Here is a 25,910-nt window from a genome sequence, read left to right on the forward strand (position 1 = left end):
ACTCTTCCTTTCTTTTTTTTCTCCCTCCCTCTCTTATTTCCTCCCTGCCTCTCTCCTTCCCGAACAGTCTGTGACCCATAGCGCTGTGACCATAACGCTATGTGTAAAGCCCATAGTGCTATGTATAAAGGCAATAACGCTCCAGCTGGTAGCGCTATAATTAGAACCTATTTCATTTAAATTCCCATGCGCTAAACTGATAGCGTTGTTTAAACCTCTAGCGAGACAGGCAGATCAAAGCTCACAAAAATAATCATCCAGATCTTGACATTTTAAATGCTAATTGCGGTGCAGGCGCGAAGGGCCGAATGGCCTACTCCTGCACCTAATTTCTATGTTTCTATGTTTTAATAGATTTAATCTGCTATAATTTTTAGAGGTACAGTATGATTTTTTTATATCCTTACATTTTTTAAGCAGCAAGATGAAACAGGAAGTCGGGCCGATTTTCTTTTAATCCGTATTTTCCGGCAATAAATACTCAGGCAATAAAGCATGCAATAATCAAAGTGATAACGATAAACTGGATGGACTTTGATCTATTTTATTCCAGTGACTATCTTTTCTCGTCATGGCTCATCGTAAAATGCCATTACAGTGGTGACAACATTAGAATTAGTGGCACTGTAGGTTAGAATAACACAGAAAACTGGCAAAAAATAATTTGACCGATTGTGCTTCAGGACACATAAAAACAATGGCAGTGGCAACAAAAAATAAGTAATTAATCACAATTGTGGAGTAAAAGATTGCTGCAATCATTACTATTAAAACACAAGTACTTGTGCTAAGACACCAGGATATGCACTCAACCAAGAAAACCAAGCCCAAAGCCAAAGCAGTATCTAAATTGCTTATACAGACTTATGCTGAGGACAATAACTAACTCCATATGCAATAATCAGCTACCTACATGTTAAAAAGCACATTAAAACAAATGATTGTGCAGATGTATATTATTGGGGTTATCAAGTGGGCACCTCCTTTCACTGGTTTTTCGTTGAGTTAGGCCCACAACATCTCAGGAAGGCTCAACAGTTGGCTATTTTAACCACTAAAAATTATTTTTCAAGGCAGATCTTTTTTTTGCATTAGTAATCAATTATGTCTCCTACCAATTATAGGATGAACCAACCACAAACAACACTTTCAAAATCAACAATTTTGTTAGTGAGCTCATCATGAATTCAGTTGCATAACTTCACATTTACTAACAGCAACACACCCTCAAAATTTGGGATCATTGTACTTGTACCATTTTTATAATGTATGATTCTGCCAGCCTGACTGTTACCAAGAGATACCAAGTATTCACACATTTGTGCATTAAAAACATGCTGCCAATCTTTGCAACCAAGAATGTATGAAGAGAGTGTCAGGCAAACAAATAAAACTCTATGGATATCTCAAAACTGGTGTATCGGAGGCTCAAAAAAGGCATTGAACTTCTGCATGTCAGGTAGCAAGCAAAAATTAAAAAAACTTTCCGATTATTTTTACCATACTGAATATATCCAAGTAAAAGATAAACAAAGATAGGTTTGTAAATTTTACTTTTAAAACATAATCTTGAGAATTGTTAATCTCACAAAAAAACAATGATTGTAGATTTCACTTTGTGGATAGCTGCAAGTTTAAATCTACAAAACTGCAAGCTGTGTTCACAATTTTCAATAATTATAGATCTAGAAAAATCCAAGTAACCTCTCCATTTAAGCTCATTAACAAACATCGTCATCTGCAAATAGGGAAAAAAACTCACCGACTGCCAAGCAATAGACTCCATGATCCTGTGTTCACATCTTTCCACGTGCTTGATCATCTCTCGGGTTAGATTTGGTTCTGCTTTAATGAAGCTCTCGATAACTTTATAAAACTCATAAGCCTTTATGTTGAATACGCGAAGGATCCAGGGAAAGGAAAGGTCAGTTTCTGTTTGAATGCTGCTCTTCAATGAAACATTCCCTATAAAGAAAATTTAAAATGTTGTACATCCAATAATTTGATAAATGTGCAAGCTACCTTATTTACATTTGATGTTTTACGTTATTTTTTTAAACGTTTTAACATCCCTTTAAAGAAATAACTTACCATCCACACTAAGGATTAAGGGCCACTCATCTCTCTAGAGCCTCGGATATTTCTGCTTGGAATGTCAGGGGGATGGGACCATAAACTAGCATTGAACAGCATTCAAAGAATAAGGCAAAGTACCAAATTACTCAATTATTGAAATTCAGCAACATAAATATTCCCATGTTATTCATGAAGTAGGGATAGGAAGCTTCATTACTAACCTGGGATAGGTCAAAACAGACGTCTATCCCATTTTGAAACATCACATCAATATTTTTCCAGGAACATGAGGGAGTGGACAAACCACGTTAAACAGACAGGTAAACACTTCACAAGATCATGTGATAGGAAAAGATTTAGACCATTCGGCCCATCAAGTCTACTCCGCCATTCAATCATGGCTGATCTATCTCTCCCTCCAAACCCCATTCTCCTGCCTTCTCCCCATAACCTCTAACTTCTCTAGCATTTTGAAGGTTCAAACAAGTCAACGTGAAGAAATCTAAATGGTGCGCATAGAAGAGCATATATTTCAGATATTTCTATATAAATGTCAGCATGTTTGGGATTTCCACGTGTGCCGAAATGGATAACTCTCAAACTTGCTGATAGCACTTAACCAGTGACTCGATTACTGTACTCCACTGCTGGAATCCAGCATTAAAGCACAGTTTTGTGGAAATTCGGAAGTTTCTACTCCAGGGAATCCACTCAACCTACTGCTTTCAATGCTCCCAGTAAGAGATCTGTGCAAGGTTAATTGCCGCCATGAGCCACTGATTTTGGAAACTGGAGTCAATAAGTGTCTTACATGAAGGAACTGAACAAGATCAAGATTACTATTTCATTTCTAGCTACCGAATATATTACATAACAGCACCTGGCAGTGGGTGGTGTAACAAAATTAAACGTAATTACAGCAAAACCGTCACTAAACCGTCACATAAAGTCCAATAAGTTTAAAAGAAAAAAACTTTACAAAACACATTGTCAACATATGCTTCAGAGTTGGAAAATTGCAGATTTCAAATCCTATTCTGAAATGTCGCAAACAAAGTCATGGAATTATGTAAGGAAATCATTTGAGCCACTGTGCCAGTTGGTTCTTCGACAGACCTACCACCAAGCCCCATTCCCCTTGTTTCACCCACCTAAATGTATTATTCTAGTTCCTTTTTAAAAGTTAAACCTGAACCTCCTTCTACATTTTGTTTAAGGACTACATTCTAGAACACAATTATTTGCCGTGCTCCCTCATATTTAGATAGTTACATGGTGTCAAGACAACAACCTCTCTATCAATGTCAGTGAAACAAAAGAGCTACAGTGCCCTACATTATGGAGGGCCCGTGGTAGACGACGACATCATGGTTGTGCAGTCTCATGTCTTGTGGATCAAGTGTGGCTGATGAGTCCGATGCGCAGTGGGGACACATGAAGGCCGTGTGAGAAGATTTAGGGTTGCAGCCTTCCTCCTGTCTCTGACACTAACGAGTCGGCTTTGGCGATTATCTTCGAAACTGCTGACTACCTTCCTAATTGTTGTACGCCAGCCAGTCGTGTCACTGGCATGGGTTTCTAGTTTATTTGTGGCTAGGCCTGCGTGCTGGAGGTGGTCCGTGATACAGTCTTTGAACCGTTTCTTTGGGCGCCCTGGGTTCCTTTTACACTGTGACAGAATTTCGTACAGGAGTTGACGAGGCATGTGGGATGCCATCCAGATCACATGGCCTGTCCATCGAAGCTGGGCCTTTATGATCATTGCTTCGATGCTTGGGAAGCCAGCGGTCCTGCACCTCTCAGCACTCAGAATAATAAACCAATATCAATAAATCTTCTGAATTTTTGCCAATGACCTTTTGTTTCCTTGTTTGTTCTTAACCTATCCAGAAGATTGCATAGCTGCAGGGAACATAAAACTAATGTGGTGCAGGCTTGAAGCATCTCTGGAGAAAAGGAACGATGGCTGTAATGCGTGGGAAAGATACTAAGTGTGGCGTGACGGAGGGTCGGAGCGAATCACGGGCCCCGAACAGCAGCATCTCTGGAGAGGCGGAATGGATGACGTTTCGGGTTGAGACCCTTCTTCAGGAGGGTCTCGACCTGAAACGTCAATCCATTCCTTCCCTCCAGAAATGCTGCCTGTCCCGCTGAGTTACTCCAGCTTTTTGTGTCTACCTTCGATTTAAACCAGCATCCGCAGTTCCTTCCTACACATGTTCCTTCCTACACATTCGTGCAGTTCCTTCCTGCACATTGACCAGTTAAATCTGTCAGCCTGTGTTTTTCCAGGAACTGCTTTTATAATTTGTTGATTGCTTATTATTCTACCACACCAAAGATTAAAGAGTGAACTTTGGTATCATGGCCATGTGTAACATGTTAGTCCATAAAACTCATGAGCCCCACACTTGAACTACACAACTGATCAGAATGCAAAAAAATGTTTAGCCACAGAGTGCTCACTTCTGGATGATCAAACTTTGAAACATTCCAGTAGCTTAGATTGTTTGCAAGGAATTTATTTAAATTAGTGTTTTATAGGAAAAAACAAGTTATTTAATGTCAAGAGTTTTGTTTTGGTTCGCCCCATGGTGCAATAATTCTGCTTAATCCCTGGCGTTTGAAAGTTGAACAGTATCTACATGGTAACTACAAAAGTAAATACAGGTTGTACAACGATTGGCCAACTAGACAAAGCGACGGGAGGGGGAGGTGGTCTAGCGGAAAGCGAACAAAGAAAGGCTGACAGGTAGAAGCAGCAGCTGGTGGGAGGGGTGGGAACCACATAGTGACCAAGCGCGTTTGTCTGTAGCGGCAGCCCGAAGAAAGCGCTGTCGCAAGGGGCTACAACGCAACAACAGCTGTGTCACCGGACTGTGCGGTAGATGAAAAAGAACTCTCTGATGCACCTTGCCAGTTGGGAGCGAGATCGGAAGCCTGGGTTCTAAACAGCTGCAAAGACAGTGGGAGCCAGGGATGGGTCGGCAGCTCAATTTATTCAGTTTACATTTAGGGGGTCGGAAAATCAGCTTTCAATCTGTACCATTAAATGCTCTGATAGACAGATTGAGCAATTTCTTAATTTTTCAACCACAGAACTGATGTAACCGAATGAAACTACCAAGAGATTAATTAGACCATATTTTCGATATTCCATTTATTTTTGAAATAATCCTGCTGCAATTATTGAATAATATAGGATTCATTATAATTCCACGTGTTAGCATTACTGCTAGCAATATTACGATTAAACTGCCTCATCTCTAATGCAAGAAATTTGACAGCTTTAACTGCCAGACAGGGGACCAAAATGGAAAGACAGGGAAGTAAAAACCCATGAATCCCAGGGAATACAAGTCAACCTATTGTAGAATCAAGAAACTGCAGATACTGGTTTCCAAAAAAAGATGTAAAGTGCTGGAGTGACTCAGCGGGTCAGGCAGCATCTCTGGAGAACATTGATAGGTGACATTTCAGGTCTGGACTCTTCTTCAGACTGATGTTTGAAGAAGGGACCCGACCTGAAACGTCACCTATCCATGTTCTGCAGGGATGCTGCTTGACCCAAAGACTTTGCGTATTTTTTCCAATCAATCTATTAGCTGATGGACACTCAAGAAGAGGAAATGAAAGTATATTAAGATAGAACTGAAAGGCTCATACTACAAAATATTTACAATAGAAAACTCATTCATATACTTACAGGTCATACCATATGTGGTCATAACAACTTCCACGGCACAGGTTAGAAGGGATCCATGAAAAGTAGCATCATTCAACAACTTGCTAAAAAGACAGTACAGATGATATTTTAAATTATATTTATTTAAAAAAACAGAATGGTATTAAGAATTTTTTTTTTTTAATCTGTAAATTTACCTAAAATTTTGGACAGAAAGACGTTTTTCTTCCTGCAAGTACCAAACAGAGAATAAACACAACACATCTGGGAACACAGCAGTTCAGAAATGTCAGTAAAGCAATGACTATAACTGTAATGAGGTAACAGTTTTTGGACCAAAGATTGAGTAAAGAAAAGGAGTTGTTAAAATTTATTAAAATTGCTGCAGATTAAGAGAGAACCAGATTGAAGGGTGACAACCTCTTGACTGTGTCCTCACCAATCGATTTGTGCTGGGTATATTGACACATATTACGAGTAAACATATCACAGTCCTTAGTGACACCCATGTGTGTTAAATAAAACATTCAGTACAGATCCTTGCCATTGACAACTGAAAATGCATGAATCACCTTGGGGTCGCAGGCAAAAGTAACAGGATTTTAATTTACTTTAATTGATACTTTCTAAGTCTTTCACTTTACCATTATCAAGTCAGGAGACCAGCTTGACCTCAGTAACAAATTAAACCAAGTATACTTAAAAATAAAGTGTGAAATGAATGTGGTGAACTGCAACACATACCTGTTAAAAAGGCAATACAGCAAGTAACAGACAGAGCTAAGCAAGCCCATAACCAATTAATCAGCCAAAAGCACTGCTGACCTGACATATCCAGGTTTGATTAGTTGTGGACAATTAAAACACCCTGAATAAAATAATCTAAAAATGTTTCAGCCAAGCACCAGGGGAATGATCCATCTTGGCTTATTGGCAAAGACAAAGCCAATACAGATCTGATTTTCATGTGATACAGAAAAAAAGCTGAGGGTACTGGTTATAGGAAAGGCTATGGTATCAGATCACACCCTAGCTATGGCGCTGAACACTTGCACAAGAACAAGCTGAATCTCTAATCAAGTTATCCAAATGCAAAATAACACTCATCAACTTGAAAACATGGACATTTATGACATGCATCCCTGTTCACCAAAAAGGATCAAATCTAATCCAGCTAATTAATTACTGGTAAATGGAAATCAAAAACTACAGATACTGAAAGCTTAAAATAAAAACACTGAACATGTCAGACAGTATTTTCTCTTCCAGAATGGCTGATTACTACCCAACAGTTTATCCTCAATTAGCTGTGTGATGGATGTTGTTAAGTAGCAGTTACTAATGCTCACTAATATTCAAATTTTAATTTCATCTAGTACAGATCTCCAAACTTCCAGTGCTTTACCTGAAACCAGGACAAAAAAGCTAGGAGCTAAAGATAAGGTAGAAATGATTGCCATAACATTACAGCACCATTGACCTAGTTTGGAATCAAAGAGCATTGGTAATATCAGGTTTAACACACTCCACTGGCAGGAAACATACTTCACAAAATGTTGGTACAGTAAACCCTTGTTATAACGGACCATAAGGGGTTGGGAAAGTGGTATGCGTTATTGCCGATTGTCTGTTATAATCAAGTAATGTGTTAGGATTGTATGTAGTTGAAATAAAGAACTTCAGATGATGGTTAATACACAAAAGGACACAAAATGCTGGAGTAACTCCCAGGCAGCATCTCTGGAGAACATGGATAGGTGGCATTTCCTCACAAGGGAAAAGTGTTCAGTTCCATTTGCATTTCCTCAGAAAATGCATGCAGAATGCCATTGGAAATGTACAGATTGGCCTAATGGGTGGGAATATTCCTGTGCAAATCGATAACTCTCTACACCAAGATATAAAACAGTCTCCCTGTCACACTATTCATGCTAGACTTTTTAAATTTGGGGCTACTGTTGAATTTGATAATGTCTCTAGATTGTTAGTTCCAACATTTGGATTACTTTCTTAATATGAGAATATTGTTAAAGGATCTGTAAATATATTAGTTGTTAAATTGTATCTACACAAGGTATAATCAACAAAAAAGGGGTTATTCTACTTGTAACTAATTCATTTAGTTTTGCTGCCTTGATCTTTATCAATTCTTTATTAGTTCTTCAATGAAGACAAAACTGCAGTAGGATCAAACATAATTTGCTTTATGTGATTCTTAACTACATAAAGACGACTTCATCTTTTGGAAAACACGCAAATGTTCCATTGCTCACAAATTTATGTAACACAATTTCATGTATATATTTTCCAAACATGAGGCAGTCAAATTGAAATAAAACAGCTGCCTATAACTGAACTTTAAATATTTAAAATAGCAAAACTTCTTCTTTCCACTTCTACCGTTAAAAACTCCTGCCGACGCTGTAATAAAACAACTTACCGATTTCAACATGGATTCCATAACTCTATAGTACAACCGTACACCAAGATTATATCTCTGAAGGAAACAGAATGAGATTAATTAATCAATTTGAAGTACAATCAATATAAATAACGAAACAATGAAATCAAGAAAATAATATATTTATACCTGTGATCCAATCTCAGCCCATCCTTCTCCCACAGCCCGAGCAAATTTCTCCTGAAACTTTTGACCCAAATTCTCCACTCTTTTAGTAATGTTGGTGGTGGGGTTTATTGTACAATTCTGAAAAAAAGTAGAACAATGCTGCGCCTAATATTCTGGGAATGTAAAACACAAACTTATGCAATGTCTCAAAAACTTGTAATCTTTCACCTTTAATTTATTAGGCTAATTTCAAGAAATGGAATTTTAGAAAATCTCTTTGCTTCTCAAAATAAATCACTAGCACTGGAAAGCAATGGTCTTGTTTTCTCGTTTAGAGCGCAAATGCTACAAGGAGTACTTATAACCTGGAATTCTAAATACAACTTATTTAAACTAAATACAAACCGCATAGTTGGGGGTGGGGTCAACAAATTGCAAATGTATGGATGAAGTTAAAGGGAAGGAGAGTGCAGGAGTGGTTACTGAAGTTTCCGCAAGTAATAGGACAGAAGGTTTAAGAAGGGATAAGAGTCCAAGGTCAGGCAAAATGGGGAACAATATGAGAAGAGGGATAGTGGATATTGAACTAAAGGTGTTATATGTGAATGCATGCAGTACATGGAACAAAGTGGATGAGCTTACAACAGTTAGCAGTTGGTAGGTATGACATTTTGGGCATCACAGAGAAGTGGCTGAAGGAGGACCGGAGCTGCGAGCTGAATATCCAAGGTTACATATCCTATTGGACAGAGATGCAGGGTAGCTCTGCTGGTAAGGAATGAAATTCAGTTCTTAGCAAGGGATGACATAGGATCAGAAGATGTAGAATCCTTGTGGGTAGAGGTAAGAAACTGCAAGGGTAAAAAGACCCTCCAAACAGCAGCCAGGATATAACATACAAATTACATCGAGATACAAACTGCATGTAAGAAAGGCAACGTTACAGTGGTCATGGGGGATTACAATATGCAAGTAAACTGGGAAAATCAGGTTGATACTGGATCCCAAGAGAAGGAATTTGTAGAGTGCCTATAGATGGCTTCTTAGAGCAGCTTGCAGTTAAGCCTATTAGGAAAAAGGCAATTCTAGACTTGGTGTTGTGTAACAAACTGCATTTGATTAGGGAGCTTATGGTAGAGGAACCCTGACGAGGTAGTGACCATAGTATGATAAAATTCAGCCTGCAGTTTGAGAGGGAGACGATTAAATCAGATGTGTCGTTATTATTGTTGCATAAAGGTAACTACAGAGGCATGAGGAAGGAGCTGGCGAATGTTGTTTGGAAAGGGATCCTAGCAGGAATGCCGGTGGAGCAGTAAAACGCAGAATCTGTTTCTCCAAATGATGAAGAAAGATTCGATGGGGAGAATGAGGCAGCCATGGCTGATAAAGGAAGTCAAAGACAGCATAAAAGAGAAGGCATATAATATTGCAAAGATTAGTGGGAAGCTAGAGGATTGGGAAGATTTAAAAACCAACAGAAGGTAAATAATATGGCGACCAATAGAAGGTAAATTAAAGATGGCGGCGCCTGGCGGCAGCGGCCTCTACACTCCATCTGTCTTTTTAAACAATTTTTGTCCTGTTGAGTGTATAGTTTGGTTGTAGTTTATATATTGTTTTTAGATGTGTATATGTGGGGGGCGGGGGAGGGAACTTTTAAATCTCTTCCCTGTACGGGGGACCCGACCTTTTCCCTGTCGGGTCTCCTTCGTCGTTGGGGCTTAGCACCGTGGAGCGGCCTCCAACCGGAACGACCTGGGGCTCCAGACGCGGAGCCTGCGGACTCACCATCGTGGAGCTAGCCAGCTACGGAGCGTGGAGAGCTGTGGTGGCACGCGGCTCCAGCCGCAGGCCCGGTGGATGGTGACATCGGGAGCTCACGGGTCCCTGGTGGGAGACCGCTTTACGGAGCTCCCACAATGGCAACTTCTCCCATCCGAATTGCGGGGTTGAAAACGACTCGGAGCAGGGCCTTACATCGCCCGGCACGGCTTTAACGGCCGCGGGACTTGCCATCGCCCGTCGGGGGCTCCAACATCAAGACCCGAAGCAGGGCCTTACATCGCCCGGCGCGGCCTTTACGGCCGCGAGACTTGCCATCGCCCGCCGGGGGCTTTAACATCAGGAGAAGAATGGAAAACAGGGGAGAGACAATGACTTTGCCTTCCATCACAGTGAGGAGGAGATTCACTGTGATGGATGTTTGTGTTAATTGTGTGTCTTGGTTTTTTTTCATGTTGTATGACTGCAGAAACCAAATTTCGTTTGAACATCATTTGAGGGTCAAATGACAATAAACGGTATTGTATTGTATAAAACAATACAGGGAGAAAAGATGAAATACGAAGGTAAGCTAGCCAATACTATAAAAGATAGCAAAGGTTTCTTCAGATACATAAAGAGTAAAAGAGAGGCAAGACCATTATGAAAATTATACTGCAGAAGTAATAATGTGGAATAAAGAAATGGCAGATGAATTGAATATGGTTTTTGCATCAGTCTTCACAGCAGAAGACACCAGCAATATGCCTTTATTCAAGAGAGTCAAGGGGCAGAAGTTAATGTTGCTTTTAGTAAGGAGATGGTACTTGGGATGCTGAAAGGTCTGAAGGTGGATAAGTCACCTGGACCAGATGACTAAACCCTAGGGTAAAGAGGTAGCTTTAGAGATTGTGGTGGCATTAGTGGTGATCTTTCAAGAATCACTAGTCAGGAATGGTCCCTGAGGACTGGAAAATTGCAAATGTTACCTCTCTATTCAAGAAGGGAGCTGAGCAAAAAAGGTGAAACTATAGGCAGGATAGCCTGACTTAAGCGTTTAGCCTGACTTAAGCATTATAAAAGATGAGTACTTGGAAGCACATGATAAAATAGGCCAAAGTCAGCATGGTTATGTGAATGGAATTCATTGCCACGGATGGATGTGGAGGCCAAGTCATCTGATATTTTTAAAGCAGTGATTCTTGATTTGTAAGGATGTCAAAGGTTGTGGGGAGAAGGCAGAGTGGATCAGAGGGAAAAATAGATCAGCCATGATCGAATGGTGGAGTACTCGATGGGCTGAATGGACTAATTCTGCTCCTATGACATTAACTTATGAACAACTTGGCGATAAAATTTCTACTTGCAGATGCTTGATCTAAAGACATTAATATATACAACTGAATATCCAGAATTGTTTCAGAATTGACACAGCGGCAACATTTGCAAATACATTACTTCCTCCTTAAACACAGGCACAACAATTGATATTATCCAGCCACTCGAAATATACATGTAATTCAAATAGAAATGCTGGAAACTCTCTGCACGATAGACATCAACCGCGGGAAGTGAAACTGAGTTAATGTCTCTGATCAAAAACCATTAATCAGAACTGGGAAAGAGTGAAAATTCCATTGAAGAATCTTTAAATCTTTTTCCTGACTTGCTGAATGTTTCCAGCATTTTCTGATTTTATTTCAGAATTCAAGCATTTACATTTTTTTTTAATTTCCATGCATATCTCTGTTAGCTCTGAATGGATCAATTTAATCTACATAAATGTTCAACAGATTGCAAATGTTAGAACATGGCAAAGCATGACTGGTGCAATTAAATTTTAATCTGTAGTTAAGTTTTACAATTAGAACTTTAACTTTCTTTCCTTTACATTGTTTGTCTGTGGTAAACAAGCCATTTGCCATTAACAGTTATACAATAAAAAATTGTTGATTTGACAATTGCTGTCACCTGAGGCTGGCACCACATGCAGCTATTCCTTTGATTTATAAAAGGGTTGCATTGAAAATAATTTCACAAATTTCACAAAAGGAATGGACAAGCTAGATGCAGGAAAAATGTTCCCAATGTTGGGCGAGTCCAGAACCATGGGCCACAGTCTTAGAATAAAGGGGAGGTCATTTAAGACTGAGGTGAGAAAAAACGTTTTCACCCAGAGAGTTGTGAATTTATGGAATTCCCTGCCAGAGGGCAGTGGAGGCCAAATCACTGGATGGATTTAAGAGAGAATTAGATAGAGCTCTAGAGGCTAGTGGAGTCAAGGGATATGGGGAGAAGGCAGGCACGGGTTATTGATAACCATGATCACAATGAATGGCAGTGCTGGCTCGAAGGGCCGAAGGGCCGAATGGCCTCCTCCTGCACCTGTTTTCTATGTTTCTATAAATCAAAGAGGTTGGAGAAAGTGTATTATGGCTGCTCTGGTACAGTCTATTCCAATTTGTTATAATTAGACACAGATTTGTAAATCAAAGACGTGTACCCAAATGTGTCAAAGAATTATAGTGAAATTTGCTAATTAAATTTTCATAAACTGAGGTATACTGTGTATGTAGAGAGTGGCAGTCATCTATTCCAACTGATTGCAGTCTGAGTTACAAGGTGCCCCCTGTTACAATATATAAAATACACTGAAGGGATGGACTATCCAGAAAACACTCAGCTTCCCAGATAGACCACTGCTTTTGTTCAAGCTCCTGCAACTGGCAGCATTCTCTTTACTTGAAGTTGTTTGGGTCTGGGGAAATGTCCTGGAGTTCCCACATTGTGCTGAATTTGCATTCCATGGATCGGAAGTGCCTTGCAACATGGATGAACTGACCAGCCAGTAGCATGCCAAAATAATACTTAATTTCCCCAACATCACCTAATTCCCAAATTTATTAAAATCCCAAGTTTCACACTCTGTAGAAACGACAGTCTATGGAACCGGATTTCATGCTGCTTACTCCGACTTACACTCTCATGTTATATTAATTAAAGTAATTCATATTGCTATTTTGTTATATAGCATATTGATATATTGCTATATCAACAATTTGCATAAATATATGCAGCATACAAAAATGAACATTTAACAATCAATATTAATGTTCCTGCTAATAAAATTTGCATATTTTAATTTATTTACATTTGACAGCACTGCATTTTTTAACAGTGCTATAGGCAGTGATAGAAAGAGTGCCGAACCTTTGACCCTCATCTAATCAACTTACGTTAAAATATGCTTTAAGAGATTCTGAAGGTTTGTCATCAGCTGTATTTAAAATCATCTGTAACTGCTGGATGGTGTTCATAGCAGCTCTGTAACAGAAAAAAGTCCAATAAACAACTTTTCATTATGTATTTATTTTCAGGAAGTGGGCATTGCTGGCTTGGCCAACCTTTATTATCCATACATCATTGCCTTCAAGATAATGGTGAGCTGCCCTGTTGAATCATCAGAGTGGCTCTGGTGAAAATGCTCCCACACGTTGATCGGTAGAGTTACAGGATGTAGACCTACCAATGATGAAGGGACAATGATGTTAAAGCTCGTCAGACTTGATGAGTAGAATAATAATTCAACGCAGGATATAGATCAGCTACAGAAATGAGCGGGAAAATGGTAGGTGAAGTTGAATCCGAGCAAGTGTGAGATGTTGCACTTTGTGAGGTTAAATGTACCCAGAAAATGTCCAATTAATGGCATTGGTTTAAAGAGGGATCTTGGGGTCCAAGTCCATAACTCCTCGAAACGCAAGTAAAAAGAGTAGTAAACAAGGCATATGGCAGACTCATGTTCATAGGTCAAGGCATTTTGTGTAAGTCAGGAAGTCATGATGCAATTTTATAGGACTTCGGTTCGGCCACATTTAGAGTATTGCTTGCAGTTCCGGTCACCCCAGCCGTTATAGGTAAGATGTGGAGGCTTTGTAAAGAATACAGTGGTGGTTTACCAGAATGATGCCGGGATTAGGAACTATTAGCTACAACGAGTGGTTAGACAGACTTGAATTGTTTTCTCTGGAATGCCAGAGGTGAGGGGAGACCTGGTAAAATGTACAAAATTATGAGAGGCATAGATAGAATAGACAGTCAGAACCTTTTTCCCCAGATGGAAAAATAAAATATTGAAGGGCATAGCTTTAAGATGGTAGGGGCAAAGTTTAAAATGGGAAGTGTAAGTTCCTGGAGCGAACTGTTGAGAATGGTAGTTGAGGCCGATACGATAGTGGCATTAAGATACTTTTAGATAGGCATATGGATGTGCAGAAAATGGATGGATATGGATGACTAGGCAGATAAGAGATGGTCTCGGCTTCATGTTCGGCAAAGATAGAATGGCCAAAGAGCCTGTTCTCGTGCTGTACTGTTCTACATTCTGTCTAATGAGATCCTGGTATTTTTTTCACCACATTTTAAAATGGTAATCCAACAGATCTATACATCTATCAAGCTTTTTTTTTTAAGAATATATATTTCAATAACTCTCAAACATGACTATCTTTTGTTGGATTAATATGTAAACATATTAAATGTAACCATTACAAGAGAACAGTGAACAGTAGAATGTGGAACGTGTTCTAAAATTTGAAATATTCAGAAATAAATGAATTATCGACCATTGGACTGTAACTTTCCACCCAAGTACAAGTACCCAAGTACCCGTGTCTGGATGCGAGTAGTTCTTGGCAGATACTGGAGATTTTGACAAATTCTATCAGCAAGCATGTGGGCAACCTGAAGCTTAAAAATAAGTAACAACAAATTTGATCTAAAATTAGCTGTGGCAGGAATGATAATGATTCAGAGGTGTATTTGTGATTAACCAATGATGCTCCAATGGGCTCAGTACTTAGTAAAAGCAGAAACCCTGACTAAACTTAAAAAGTACATTGATTTGAAGAGATAAAATCCATAGAGCTATGGACCTAATGCTGGAAGATGGGATTTGCCTGATCGGTTCTCTTTTGACCAAAACCACTATGATGTTCTCTGTTTTGAATTTTCTAGGATTCTTGGGACTTCAGCACTTCTCTGGGTCTCCACGCACTTCCATGGTGAACTGTGTAGCCTGTGGGCTGCATGTGGCACTCAATGTTTTTACTTCTGAAGCCATGACAAGTGATGCATGAATGGCGGTTGCTGTTAACATCCATGAGCTCATCTCCCACAAAGGAAATTATCCACAAACGCTATAATTTAATGAAATTATCCACAAAGTCTATACTCAGCAATAATGACCGAAAAACATAATCAGATTGTGGTAAAAACTCATCGGGTTCATTTACATGGTTTGTAATGGTTATAATTGGTAACTGCTTTTGCTTGCTGCCCAGTTGCAGCAGAACCACTAAACTAAAATACATGAATGAAATCGAACAAAGCATCCTTATCAACCTAGAATTTAGAAGTGCAAAGACTCTCCCAGCCTTCTTGACCTACCAAAGGCCTCCACATGAATATCTGAAAATAGGTCTAGGTTAGAAGTGTTGCCCACTGACTATTTAAGCAACACTTGACAAAACCTTACTTACACAAGCTTTCAGCTTATAGTTAGCCTGCCAAACTCTTCCAACACAATCACTGGGTCTGTCCAAACCTATGGCAAAACTTGATGCCAAGACAACAACCTCTCCCTCAATGATAGCAAGACAAAGGAGATTATGATTGACCAGGAAGCAATGCTGCACACACACTGAATACATTGATGCACTGAAGTAGAAAAGGTTGAATGTTTCGTTCCTAGGAATAAATATCTCCAGCAATTTCTCTGGGACAAGCCACATCAAAGCTAAAGCCAAGATAGCACACCAACACCCCTACTTCCTTCAAAGGCTTAGGATGTTCACCTTGTCCCCAACAACCCTTACCCACTTCTACAGATGCGTCGAAGAAAACATTGTATCAGGATCCATAACAGCATGGTTTGGGAGTAACTCCATCCAAGACTGCAAAAAAATGCAGACATGTGGATGTAGTCCAGACCATCACACAAACCAACCTCCCTTTCATTGACTCCATCTACATTTAGGAAACGGGGCCAACTATTGTAAAATGTTTACATAAGTGTGAGTCTATGTTTACTCACCTATTACGCAAATCTTGGAGTGCCTGCAGTTTATATTAAAATGTTATTTAATCTTACATTTTCCTCTAATGTTCGGCAGAATTTAATCCCAGTGCCCGATAAAATCGAGCATTTTTGCAAATGTATACGAATTACCCATTTATATTAAAAAAAGCACAGGTATAAGTCAGGCAGCATATCTGGAAAACAAGAAAAGGCTATGTTTCGGGTCGGAACTTTTCTGCAGACCGATTGCAGTGTTAATATTGGCTAGATTAAAGAGGTCACAAAAATGGAGGATCTTTTTATTTGCAGGGCCTGCTTGGCCTCTTTCTGTGATAGTTGCAAGATGGGAGTCACGGCTCCAAGTCTGGGCCCTAGATGGAAGTTGAGGATAAGGAGAGGGCCAGATGTCCTTACTTTGTCAATATGTATGAGGGTTTGCAGAAAGAGATAAGAAGGTCTGCAAATGCATAGTGAGGAATGGTTGTAGAAGGGGGTGTAAAAAGGCATTGTTAATAATGTTGCTGAGTGTTTGTGCTGCTGTTTGATGATTGGTTAAAGTGTGAAACCTTGTTTGAATTGTTTATACAACCTGGGGAAATGTTTCATTACTTCACTTAACTGACTTCCTTCTAGAAACTTCTGTAGAAACATTGTAATGGGGTACTTTGTAATTGGGTTAGGGAACTGTCAATAACTGTATAATGTGATCAATATGTGTGATCGGCTTGAGATGTACAAACACTGCTGCAATTTCTACATGGTGAAACCAAAATGTATAAAAATGGCTTTTATTAAAATCTGGCACATGTGATTTTTTCTATTACAAATCTCAAATTGTGGAGTACAGAGGCAAATAAATAAATGATGGGTCTTTGTCCCAAACATTATGGAGGGCACTGTACTTAGTTCTCAGATACTTATTTACTTGGATGCATTTTCTTGCACATTCCAATTTAAAGACTGGCTAAGGATAAACCCAATTACAATGTGGAAATCATAAAAGGTATGTAAAGACATATTTTCTGTATCATGCAAGTAGCACTGAGTTGAAGATAAAGGCACATCAGGAAAACTATTTTTAATGCATCTCACCTCCATCTTTCCAATGCCATGTAGGAAATAATTGCAAAGACTAGTCAAAACCTGCAGCATAGCCCACACTCAATTATTTTGACTCAACATCAAAATGTAGAAATAATCTGAATCAAGCCAAGAGTAAAAGTCAGCCCTTGCCATCGTATTACTAATAGCAGAATACTGGAATACTATATGTCATGATTAGTTGCTCCACACAAATACTAAACCATACATTATTCAATTAAGCCAGATATTATCTGCCACATTCTCCCACTTTGAGAAGCTTGCGACAATCAAACCAGCCTGCCTCTGATCAACAAAGATTCCAGCCTATCGGTTATATGCTGCATCACAACTCTGTTGTTTAAGACAGAAAAGGCTACTATCTAACATCAGTTACCACTAACCAGTTCTTTGCCACTACCCTTTGCTTGCCGACCAAGCTTGTTTGCTTGGATGCACCCTGTCACACTATTTGTGAGCACTTCTAAATATTTTGGACTGGGCAATGTATCTGTGCATATAACTAGCATAGCTAGGAACTCTAAAATAACCTAGACTGGTTGTTGTGCAGGAAAAAAAATTAGATGAGTTCCAGTTGACCAATTTCAACAATGGTCTTTGTAAGCTATGCCTGCTCACATGCAAATAAATAGTTTTGAATCACACACCAAATTATTGCACACAAGTAACTGAACTGTATATTGTGTAAAAATAACTATTATATGGCATTCAACATGTATTGCAAAAACTGAACACAAAACAATTTGTACCTAACAGGAGTCTGCGGAGGATGTACTGTATGACCATCTTCAGTTTGAGGCATCTTTGGAGTTCTTTCTTCGCATCTATAAAGAGATAGTTCAATCAAAAATCTTTTAATTGCTTCTTATGCAATTGTTAGTAAAATAAAATAGAATTCAATAAAATAGAATGTTGTGCAGAATTATTTACCCACTACAGTGATCTAATGAAACTAAATTATGCAGGACAATTGTGGCTTAACTAACCCCCCCCCCCCCCCCCCCCCCCCCCCCCTCCCTCAGTTGTGGGAAGGAGCCGCACATGTCGCCTTAATTTCTCACAATTCTGCTCTCTCCCTAAACCCCCAGACATAACACAAATAGTGTTTCCCTGATCCTTACCTTTCACATCACCAACCTCTGCATTCCATATAATTCAGAGAGTTTCTATTTGAACTCTTTATCAGTCACATCTTCTCCTCCCTGCTCCTTTCTATTTCTTGCACAGACCACTCTTTCTATATATCCTTGGTTTGCTCATCCTTGCCACATATCCATCCCCTTTCCCAGTTATTTGCTCCTGCAAACACAGGAAGTGCAACACGTCCCAATATCTCCTCCCTCCAATCTACCTCCAATCAGGGACCCCAACATCTCTTCCAGTTGAGACAGAGCACCTCTTCCAACTTTATCTACTGCGCTGGTGCTCTTGATGCCGCTTCACTTTGCTGAACACTTAACTTCTGCCCACCAGCCCCACCAATAGTTCTTGGTTGCAAGACATTTTTATTCCCTATCCCATTCCCATACTGACCTGACTGTCCTTGACTTCCCCCATTGCCAGGATGAGGACATAAACAAGCTGGAAGAATAGCACATCATATTCTGCTAGGGTAACTTACAATCCAACTGCATGAATGTTGAATTCTCTAATTTCAGTGAGAGAACTCCTCAGCCCCCTCTTTCTTCACATCTACCAAGCTTCCCCCCCCCCCCCCCCCCACAATGCACACCTTCCTTTCCAATCTCCTACCACCATCGCCCAGTTCCTTTCCCTTCCTCCCATCACCCATCCCAGGCTCCACATTTTTCTTCCCCGTCTCATCCAGCAGTCCATTCTGTTTACCGTCCTTCCCTCTGGTTCTACATTTCTCTCTCCACCTACCTTCTTTATCATTTCTACCATTTGTACCCTTTCACCTTCTCCATATATAACCTTCAGCCTTAGTTACTTTTTCCATCGTTCCCCTCCCCCACTTGACACTTCTGCCAATCAACCCTCATTACCTGAATTCAACCATTCCAAGTCAGCTCATCCTACCCCTTCCCCTCACCTTGTTCGACCAGCTTTCTTCCCTCTACATCAATCTGATAAAGGGCCGCTACCCAAAACATTTCCCACAACACATAACTGCCTGACCAGCCTAGTCTCTGGAAAGGGTGTTGGGGGTCGCAGGAGTTTGTGCTTTGCTCAAAATTCGAGCATCTGCAGTCCTGTTTGTCTACACAATTAGACTAACCACTAAAAACCAGATTAATCCATCTTATGGCTTTATCATATTCGAGGTAGTTAACTATAGTGAGAACAAGCAGTTTGGTCAAAGACTGCAATAATATTTTGGGGGGGATTTGGAAGGGCGTGATGGGAGGGCAGGAGAAAAATGGTTGCATATTGCAAAATACAAATTTATATACAATATTACCTGTCTTCTGGGTCCATCTGCAGAGTTTTGTCACACTCAAGAAATAGTCTTCCATCAAAATCTTTGTTGCGATGATAAAGCTCCTCATATTGTCTTGAAAGTGTATCAAGCTGCACAAGCAGAGAAATATAATACAAACAAATTCTACCAAAATGTTAAGAATAATTTGGTGGTAATTGAATAATTTGGTATTGAACATTATTACGGTGATACGTATTACAGAACAAACAGACGGCTATCAGAAGAGGTCACTGACAAAGCAGATAGACATTGTATTTGGTGGTAGTGGCACAAATGAAAATGTTCTGTTCTCAGCGTGTCCAAATCCTTAAAATAAAAGTAACGCAAGCGTGCCGTTACATTTTGGATTCTGAGCTATGTAGTCGGCTAGCTCGAAGAGTTCAGAGATTAGCCAATCATAGCAGATATTTAGTCTCTACACTGCATTTCAGGCCTTTAATAACCAATCTTGTCTTTAAGATGTTTATGGTACAGATTTAAATCAGATACATGTGCTTCTCTTATCTTATCCAGCCTTTCCCTATCACTCAAGCGCACGTCCAGGTAACATTCTCGTGAATTTCTTTTGCACCCTTTCCAACTTCCCTCTTCCCTCTTGCTGGAAAAGATTATCAGGAGTTGCAAATGTAACTGAACACTAATATATTTATCAAACAACCTTACTCTTGGTTTTATAGGCAAAAAGTAAGATGATGGAAAGTGGTTAAAGGGCAACGTTAGTGAGAGAACATTGTGGGAGATCTGGCCGCCATTGCTGTCCTTGCCGCGACCGCTGGAAACCAACGCAGAATCACTCCCTCGAGTAACTCTTGCTTCTTGGTTTCCTGGTCCTCCAAAAATATTCCAAATGGAATTTAAACTGGAGGTGGTGGAGGGTCCACCACCAAACTCCAAACTCTGAACAATAACAGCCTATTGCACTTTATCTGTTTATTTATTGTGTATGGTATATAATAACCATATAACCATATAATAACCATATAACAATTACAGCACGGAAACAGGCCATCTCGACCCTTCTAGTCCGTGCCGAACACATAATCTCCCCTAGTCCCATATACCTGCGCTCAGACCATAACCCTCCATTCCTTTCCCATCCATATAACTATCCAATTTATTTTTAAATGATAAAAACGAACCTGCCTCCACCACCTTCACTGGAAGCTCATTCCACACAGCTACCACTCTCTGAGTAAAGAAGTTCCCCCTCATGTTACCCCTAAACTTCAGTCCCTTAATTCTCAAGTCATGTCCCCTTGTTTGAATCGTTTATAAAAACACTGAACTTTTATCTCCTGTTCTGTATTATGTTTACATATTCTGTTGTGCTGAGAGGGTGGAGGGGGAGAGGGTGGAGGGGGAGAGAGGGTGGAGGTGGAGAGAGGGTGGAGGGGGAGAGAGGGTGTAGTGGGGAGGGGAGATATGTTATGGTAGGGTGAGATATGTTAGTTTCTTGGGAGAGAGTGTCTTTTATGTGGTATATAGTGGATTGGAGCTAAGGGGGAGGGGGAGAGAGGGGAATTCAGGAATTTATTCAGGAATTTATTCAGAACCTTCAAAGTTGAACAATGGATATATTTCCTGAGATTGTTACCGCCTTGTTGAACCAGCCTGTTATTTTCAATACAATGGTACAGAACTGGTACAGAATGGCTCGCTAGAGGATCAGTAAGGAATCCCTGGCTAGTTACAGAGCACGCAGCAGCTCTTTCCAGACTTCTACACCCAAGCTAAGGGATCAGGTACACTTCCTATCTAGCCCCTCAAATGTATACCAAACACTGAATGTTTAAATTAAATTTATGCTCATATAAGGAAATATTTTGTGATTATTTTATATCAAGACCTCAAACCAGACTGCGGCTCACTCAAGACTTGGAGAAAACAACACCTCAAACAACACCTGAAGAAGAAACTGAAGGACAAAGATTTATTGCTGCTATGAAAGGAAAAGTAAAAGAACAAGAACAATCTTTAAGAGAAGCTGTGACAAAGGACTTTGGTGAGATTCTGCATAAGGAGCTTTCCAAGCTGTCTACTCAGCTGGGAAAGTTAGAAACAAGAATGGATGCCGGGAACAATGATATTTGTGATAGAATTGGTATTCTACAGGACCGTATTGAAGAAGTAGATACCGATTTAAGAGAAGAAATTAAACGGTTTGAAGAAGATTGCAGTAAAAAGCTGGAGCCCGTTCTCCTTACTTCTACAGAACAAAACAAAGCTATTAAAGATCTAGAAACTATGACTATGGATATGTCTGAAGCGATGCAAAGAATGAAAGAAGATCTAGACCGAGTTTCTGGGCAACTGGCCAGAATGACCGACAAATGCCTCGATCTCGAAGCTCGGTCCAGACGGCAAAACTTAAGAATTGTTGGAGTGAAAGAAGGGAAGGAAACTGGAACAGACCCTCGGGTTTTCACTGCCAACTTACTTACAATACAATACAATACCATTTATTTGTCATTTGAATCTCACATGAGGTTCAAACAAAATTTGGTTTCTGCAGTCATACAAGAAAAGAACCAAGACACACACACCAACACAATTCACACAAACATCCATCACAGTGAATCTCCTCCTCACTGTGATGGAAGGCAAAGTCTTGTCTCTCCCCTGCTCTCCATTCTCCTCCCGATGTCAAAGTCAAAGCCCCCGGCGGGCGCTAGCAAATCCGCGGCCATTTAAAGCCGCGCCGGGCGATGTAAGGCCCCGTTCCAGGTCACTTTCAACCCTGCAATTCGGGCGGGAGAAGTTGCCGTTGCCGGTGCCCCGCAAAGCAGTCTCCCACCGGAGTCGGGTCGCAGCCGCGCGCCACCGCAGCTCTCCACGCTCCGAACTCTCCACGCTCCGAAGCTGGCCAGCTCCACGATGGTAGGCCCGCAGCTCTGCAGGCTCCGTGACTTGAGCCCCCAGGTCGTTCCGGTTGGAAGCCGCTCCACGGTGCTAGGCCCCAACGACAACGGAGACCCGACAGGGAAAAGGTCGGGTCCCCGTGCAGGGAAGAGATTTAAAAGTTTCCCCCACCCACTCCCCGCCCCCCACACATACACATTTAAAAGCCCACTACAAACTATACCCTCAACGGGACAAAAAAAAAAAAAAGACAGACAGACTGCAGAGGCCACTGCGACGTGGGTCGCGCCGCCCACATCCACCATCATCTACCACCACCTTCAACAAGTATTCAAGCTGTCTGAAAGACCCAAAGCAGATGCTGTACGTCGAGTTCAGAGAGCACACTCAAGGGTCGGGGCTCCACCAAGACAGATTATCCTGAAACTTAATGACATAGTGGTTCTTGAAGACATTATGAAGAAAGTACCAATCGGAAAAAACCTGATGTTCGAAGGAGAAAGTGTAAGATTCTTCAGAGATTATCCGGCAGAAGTGGCGAAGAAACGTGCCCTTTTTACAAAGACCCGGCTGATTCTTAAAGGAATTCCACACCTGAGATATGGAATAATATATCCTGCCAAACTGAGGGTCACATATAATGACTCGGAGCGTTTCTTTATTGATCCAGAAGAAGCATTCAAATACACGCAAGACTTAAAAAAGGATATTAAAGGATAAGTAAAATGCTACGGCTTTGCTGATGTATACCTTTTATATATATTTATAAGGGGTAGATTGAGAGAATATGCTTCTTTACATAAAAAGATGTACAAAAGTTGCAGATAAGATGGCCGACTAACTCGCACGTGCTAATGTCTAGACACCTTATCAGGTTTGGAATGGAACATAAGCGGACTCCATGTTTACTAAAGAAAGATTTAATAAAATGGAATTATGCAGTATAGAAAACAAATTAAACGAATCGGAACGTAATAATCTACTAACAAACGATATAATCAATTATATACTAACACATAAATAATTGTACTAATTCATTTATTTTAACCTAAAACGTAATATCATAACCGAATAATGATTCATTCCTCTTTAAAGCTAACATTGAATAATCTCTAGATTTATGACCTCTAGTTAAGGTTCATTGTATCGGTATATATTAAAAATATGGTTCATCGATTTGTGTGGGCAAATTTCCAGAAAGGCTCAGGCCAAACCGACAGAGAATCATCCAAGCTAGCAAGGAGCCAGTAAGACAGACTGAGATGAACCTGGCAAGCAGCCAAGACACGGATCCAAAACTGAATTCTGAGTTAACCCCTTCCAGCCAGATGTTTCTTACCTATATATGACGATTATTAATTAAAAAAACATTTGTTTTTTTCTATTAAGTGTAAGTTATTTGGGCAAATCCTCCAAAATTATGGAAGAAATTGAATAAGCACATGGATATCTTAAAAGACAAATTTGCTGGCTGCAACGGAAAAAACCCCCTCCAATACACATCAAGAATCAAACCCGTCTGGCCTGTGGACTTGGACATCACACAACGGTGTGAACAGGGAAGGCTGAGACGGAGATAACGAGATTCTCTTGGATACACAAAGGGAGGAACCAAGCTTCAGCAGACGGTGGTAAACAGGCCAGCACAAGCACAATCACCATCGGGGATGATAACGATCAGGCTGAGGGATCATGACATCAGCAAACCCCTTATCATCGGAAGCCTATTGTTCATGCCAGATCGAAACTGGGAAACATCAAAAGAACCCCTTCTATCCAGAGGACCACCTGGGGGTTTCAAAGGAAGCTCAGGTATAAAAGCCGAAGTCAAGCCAGAACTCTCTCTCTCTTCCTGCTCTTCCTGCTCTGCTGGACAGCTCGTGGGCCTGCATCGACTTCGCTGTGAGTATCCTGGTGACCTGGTCAATTTCCCGAAATAGGAGGTTGAGGGGAGAAAGGTCAAGGGGGAGTATGCTTGCAAGTAACTTGTGTTAAAGTAAGTTTTACGACGTGCCCGATAGTTTTCGTCCATAGTTTTAGTTTAAAGCATAAGTTTAGCCACGCATTGTGTAGTGTTGGTGAGATTCGATTTCTCATTGTTTAATAAAGCCTGTAAATTTTAGACTTGCTTTGAGTCCATCTTGGTTTCTGTTTTCTCTCATCGGCACACTCTGGTCAATTCAACCTTTTATCATATCCCACCATAATTCCGAGGTCTAGAACCTAGGGGAATCCTTTTGTGGAGTAAAGGGAAAAACAAAACCCCTACAGAATGGCGACCATGGCAGGACCTCGGTGGTTTGGGATATGTGATTTGTCAGAGGGGGTGAGAGAACGTAGCAAGATGGAGGAGAGAATCTCCTCTTATCTGTTTAAAAAGATCAATCTCACCAAACAATGGGTGATAGCACTGTTGAGAGCTGAGCAGCCCGCAGAAGCTGCAGCTCAATGGACGGAAAGCAAAGCGTATAGTAAAGGGCAGGAAAAGGCAGTTTGGCTAGCGTGCCTATCACAGCAGGTAGCCAATATGCAGAGACAGATAGATAGACTGGAAGAGCAACAGAGAGAAGCTAGGGCCAGCGCTGAAGAAAGCGCTAGAGAAGGGGAAGGGCTATCTGAGGAATGCAGTAAAGCCAGGCAGTGTATCTTGCAGGCGAGGGAGTCCCACAGAAATGCCCAGGAATTCCTCCAATGCCAGGTGGTAGAGGCAAAGGAGAGGGAAAGGAACGCCCAGGAACTCCTGGCTCAGAGTACACAGAAGTGCAGGGAGCTGGAGGGAAAGTTCCAGGATATACAAGCAGCATACAGGGTGGCCCGTAGCGAGCTAGGCAATAGTGATCACGGGCCTTGCCAGGCGAGGATAGCGCAGCTGGAGGAGACTCTGTCCAAGACTAGGGGACGGGTTCACCTGGTAGGACCAGGGGGGTCCCCCGGGGGCAGAGGGCTTCCCTCAGCAGATGATTCCCCAGTGGCAAAGGGGAATAGACCGCCTCCTGAGGCGCCGGGGATAGGTCCGGGTCGGCAGGTGGGGTTCGGGTTGTCCGGGGAGGGACAGGCCCAAGGAGGGGCGGGAGAGCACCCTCAGTTAGCGGCTTCCGCGCCATGTGTAGCACACCACGAGGTGGTGGGGTTACCGATCATGGTGGGAGAGCTGGGGGTAAAGGGGCAACAGCCCAGAGTAGGGCAGATGTGCCCGGCACGGCAAAGGAAATATGGTCCCCCGGTAGGGCAGGCAGATAGGGGGCCCATAGAGAGTGATATCATCATTCCCCATGGGGCACATGTGCTGAGGGGGATGGTGGCTCAGGTTCCCAAGTTAACCAGGGCAGGAGAC

General features: G+C 41.0%; 1 protein-coding gene across 2 annotated transcripts in view; it reads right to left on the minus strand.

Annotated features, from left to right (window-relative positions):
* Positions 1-25,910, minus strand: part of rb1 (RB transcriptional corepressor 1) — a 189,878-nt gene that overhangs the window by 109,394 nt on the left and 54,574 nt on the right. For both annotated transcript variants that reach the window (XM_033032834.1, XM_033032835.1), the window contains 8 exons: positions 19,697-19,806; positions 18,024-18,098; positions 13,331-13,418; positions 8,352-8,468; positions 8,202-8,258; positions 5,959-5,990; positions 5,783-5,865; positions 1,763-1,965 (listed from right to left, as the gene is read on the minus strand). In XM_033032834.1, the coding sequence (XP_032888725.1) occupies positions 1,763-1,965; positions 5,783-5,865; positions 5,959-5,990; positions 8,202-8,258; positions 8,352-8,468; positions 13,331-13,418; positions 18,024-18,098; positions 19,697-19,806 (765 nt within the window). The remainder of the gene's footprint in view (positions 1-1,762; positions 1,966-5,782; positions 5,866-5,958; positions 5,991-8,201; positions 8,259-8,351; positions 8,469-13,330; positions 13,419-18,023; positions 18,099-19,696; positions 19,807-25,910) is intronic.

Source organism: Amblyraja radiata, chromosome 14 (assembly GCF_010909765.2).
Source record: "Amblyraja radiata isolate CabotCenter1 chromosome 14, sAmbRad1.1.pri, whole genome shotgun sequence".
NCBI lineage: Eukaryota > Metazoa > Chordata > Chondrichthyes > Rajiformes > Rajidae > Amblyraja > Amblyraja radiata.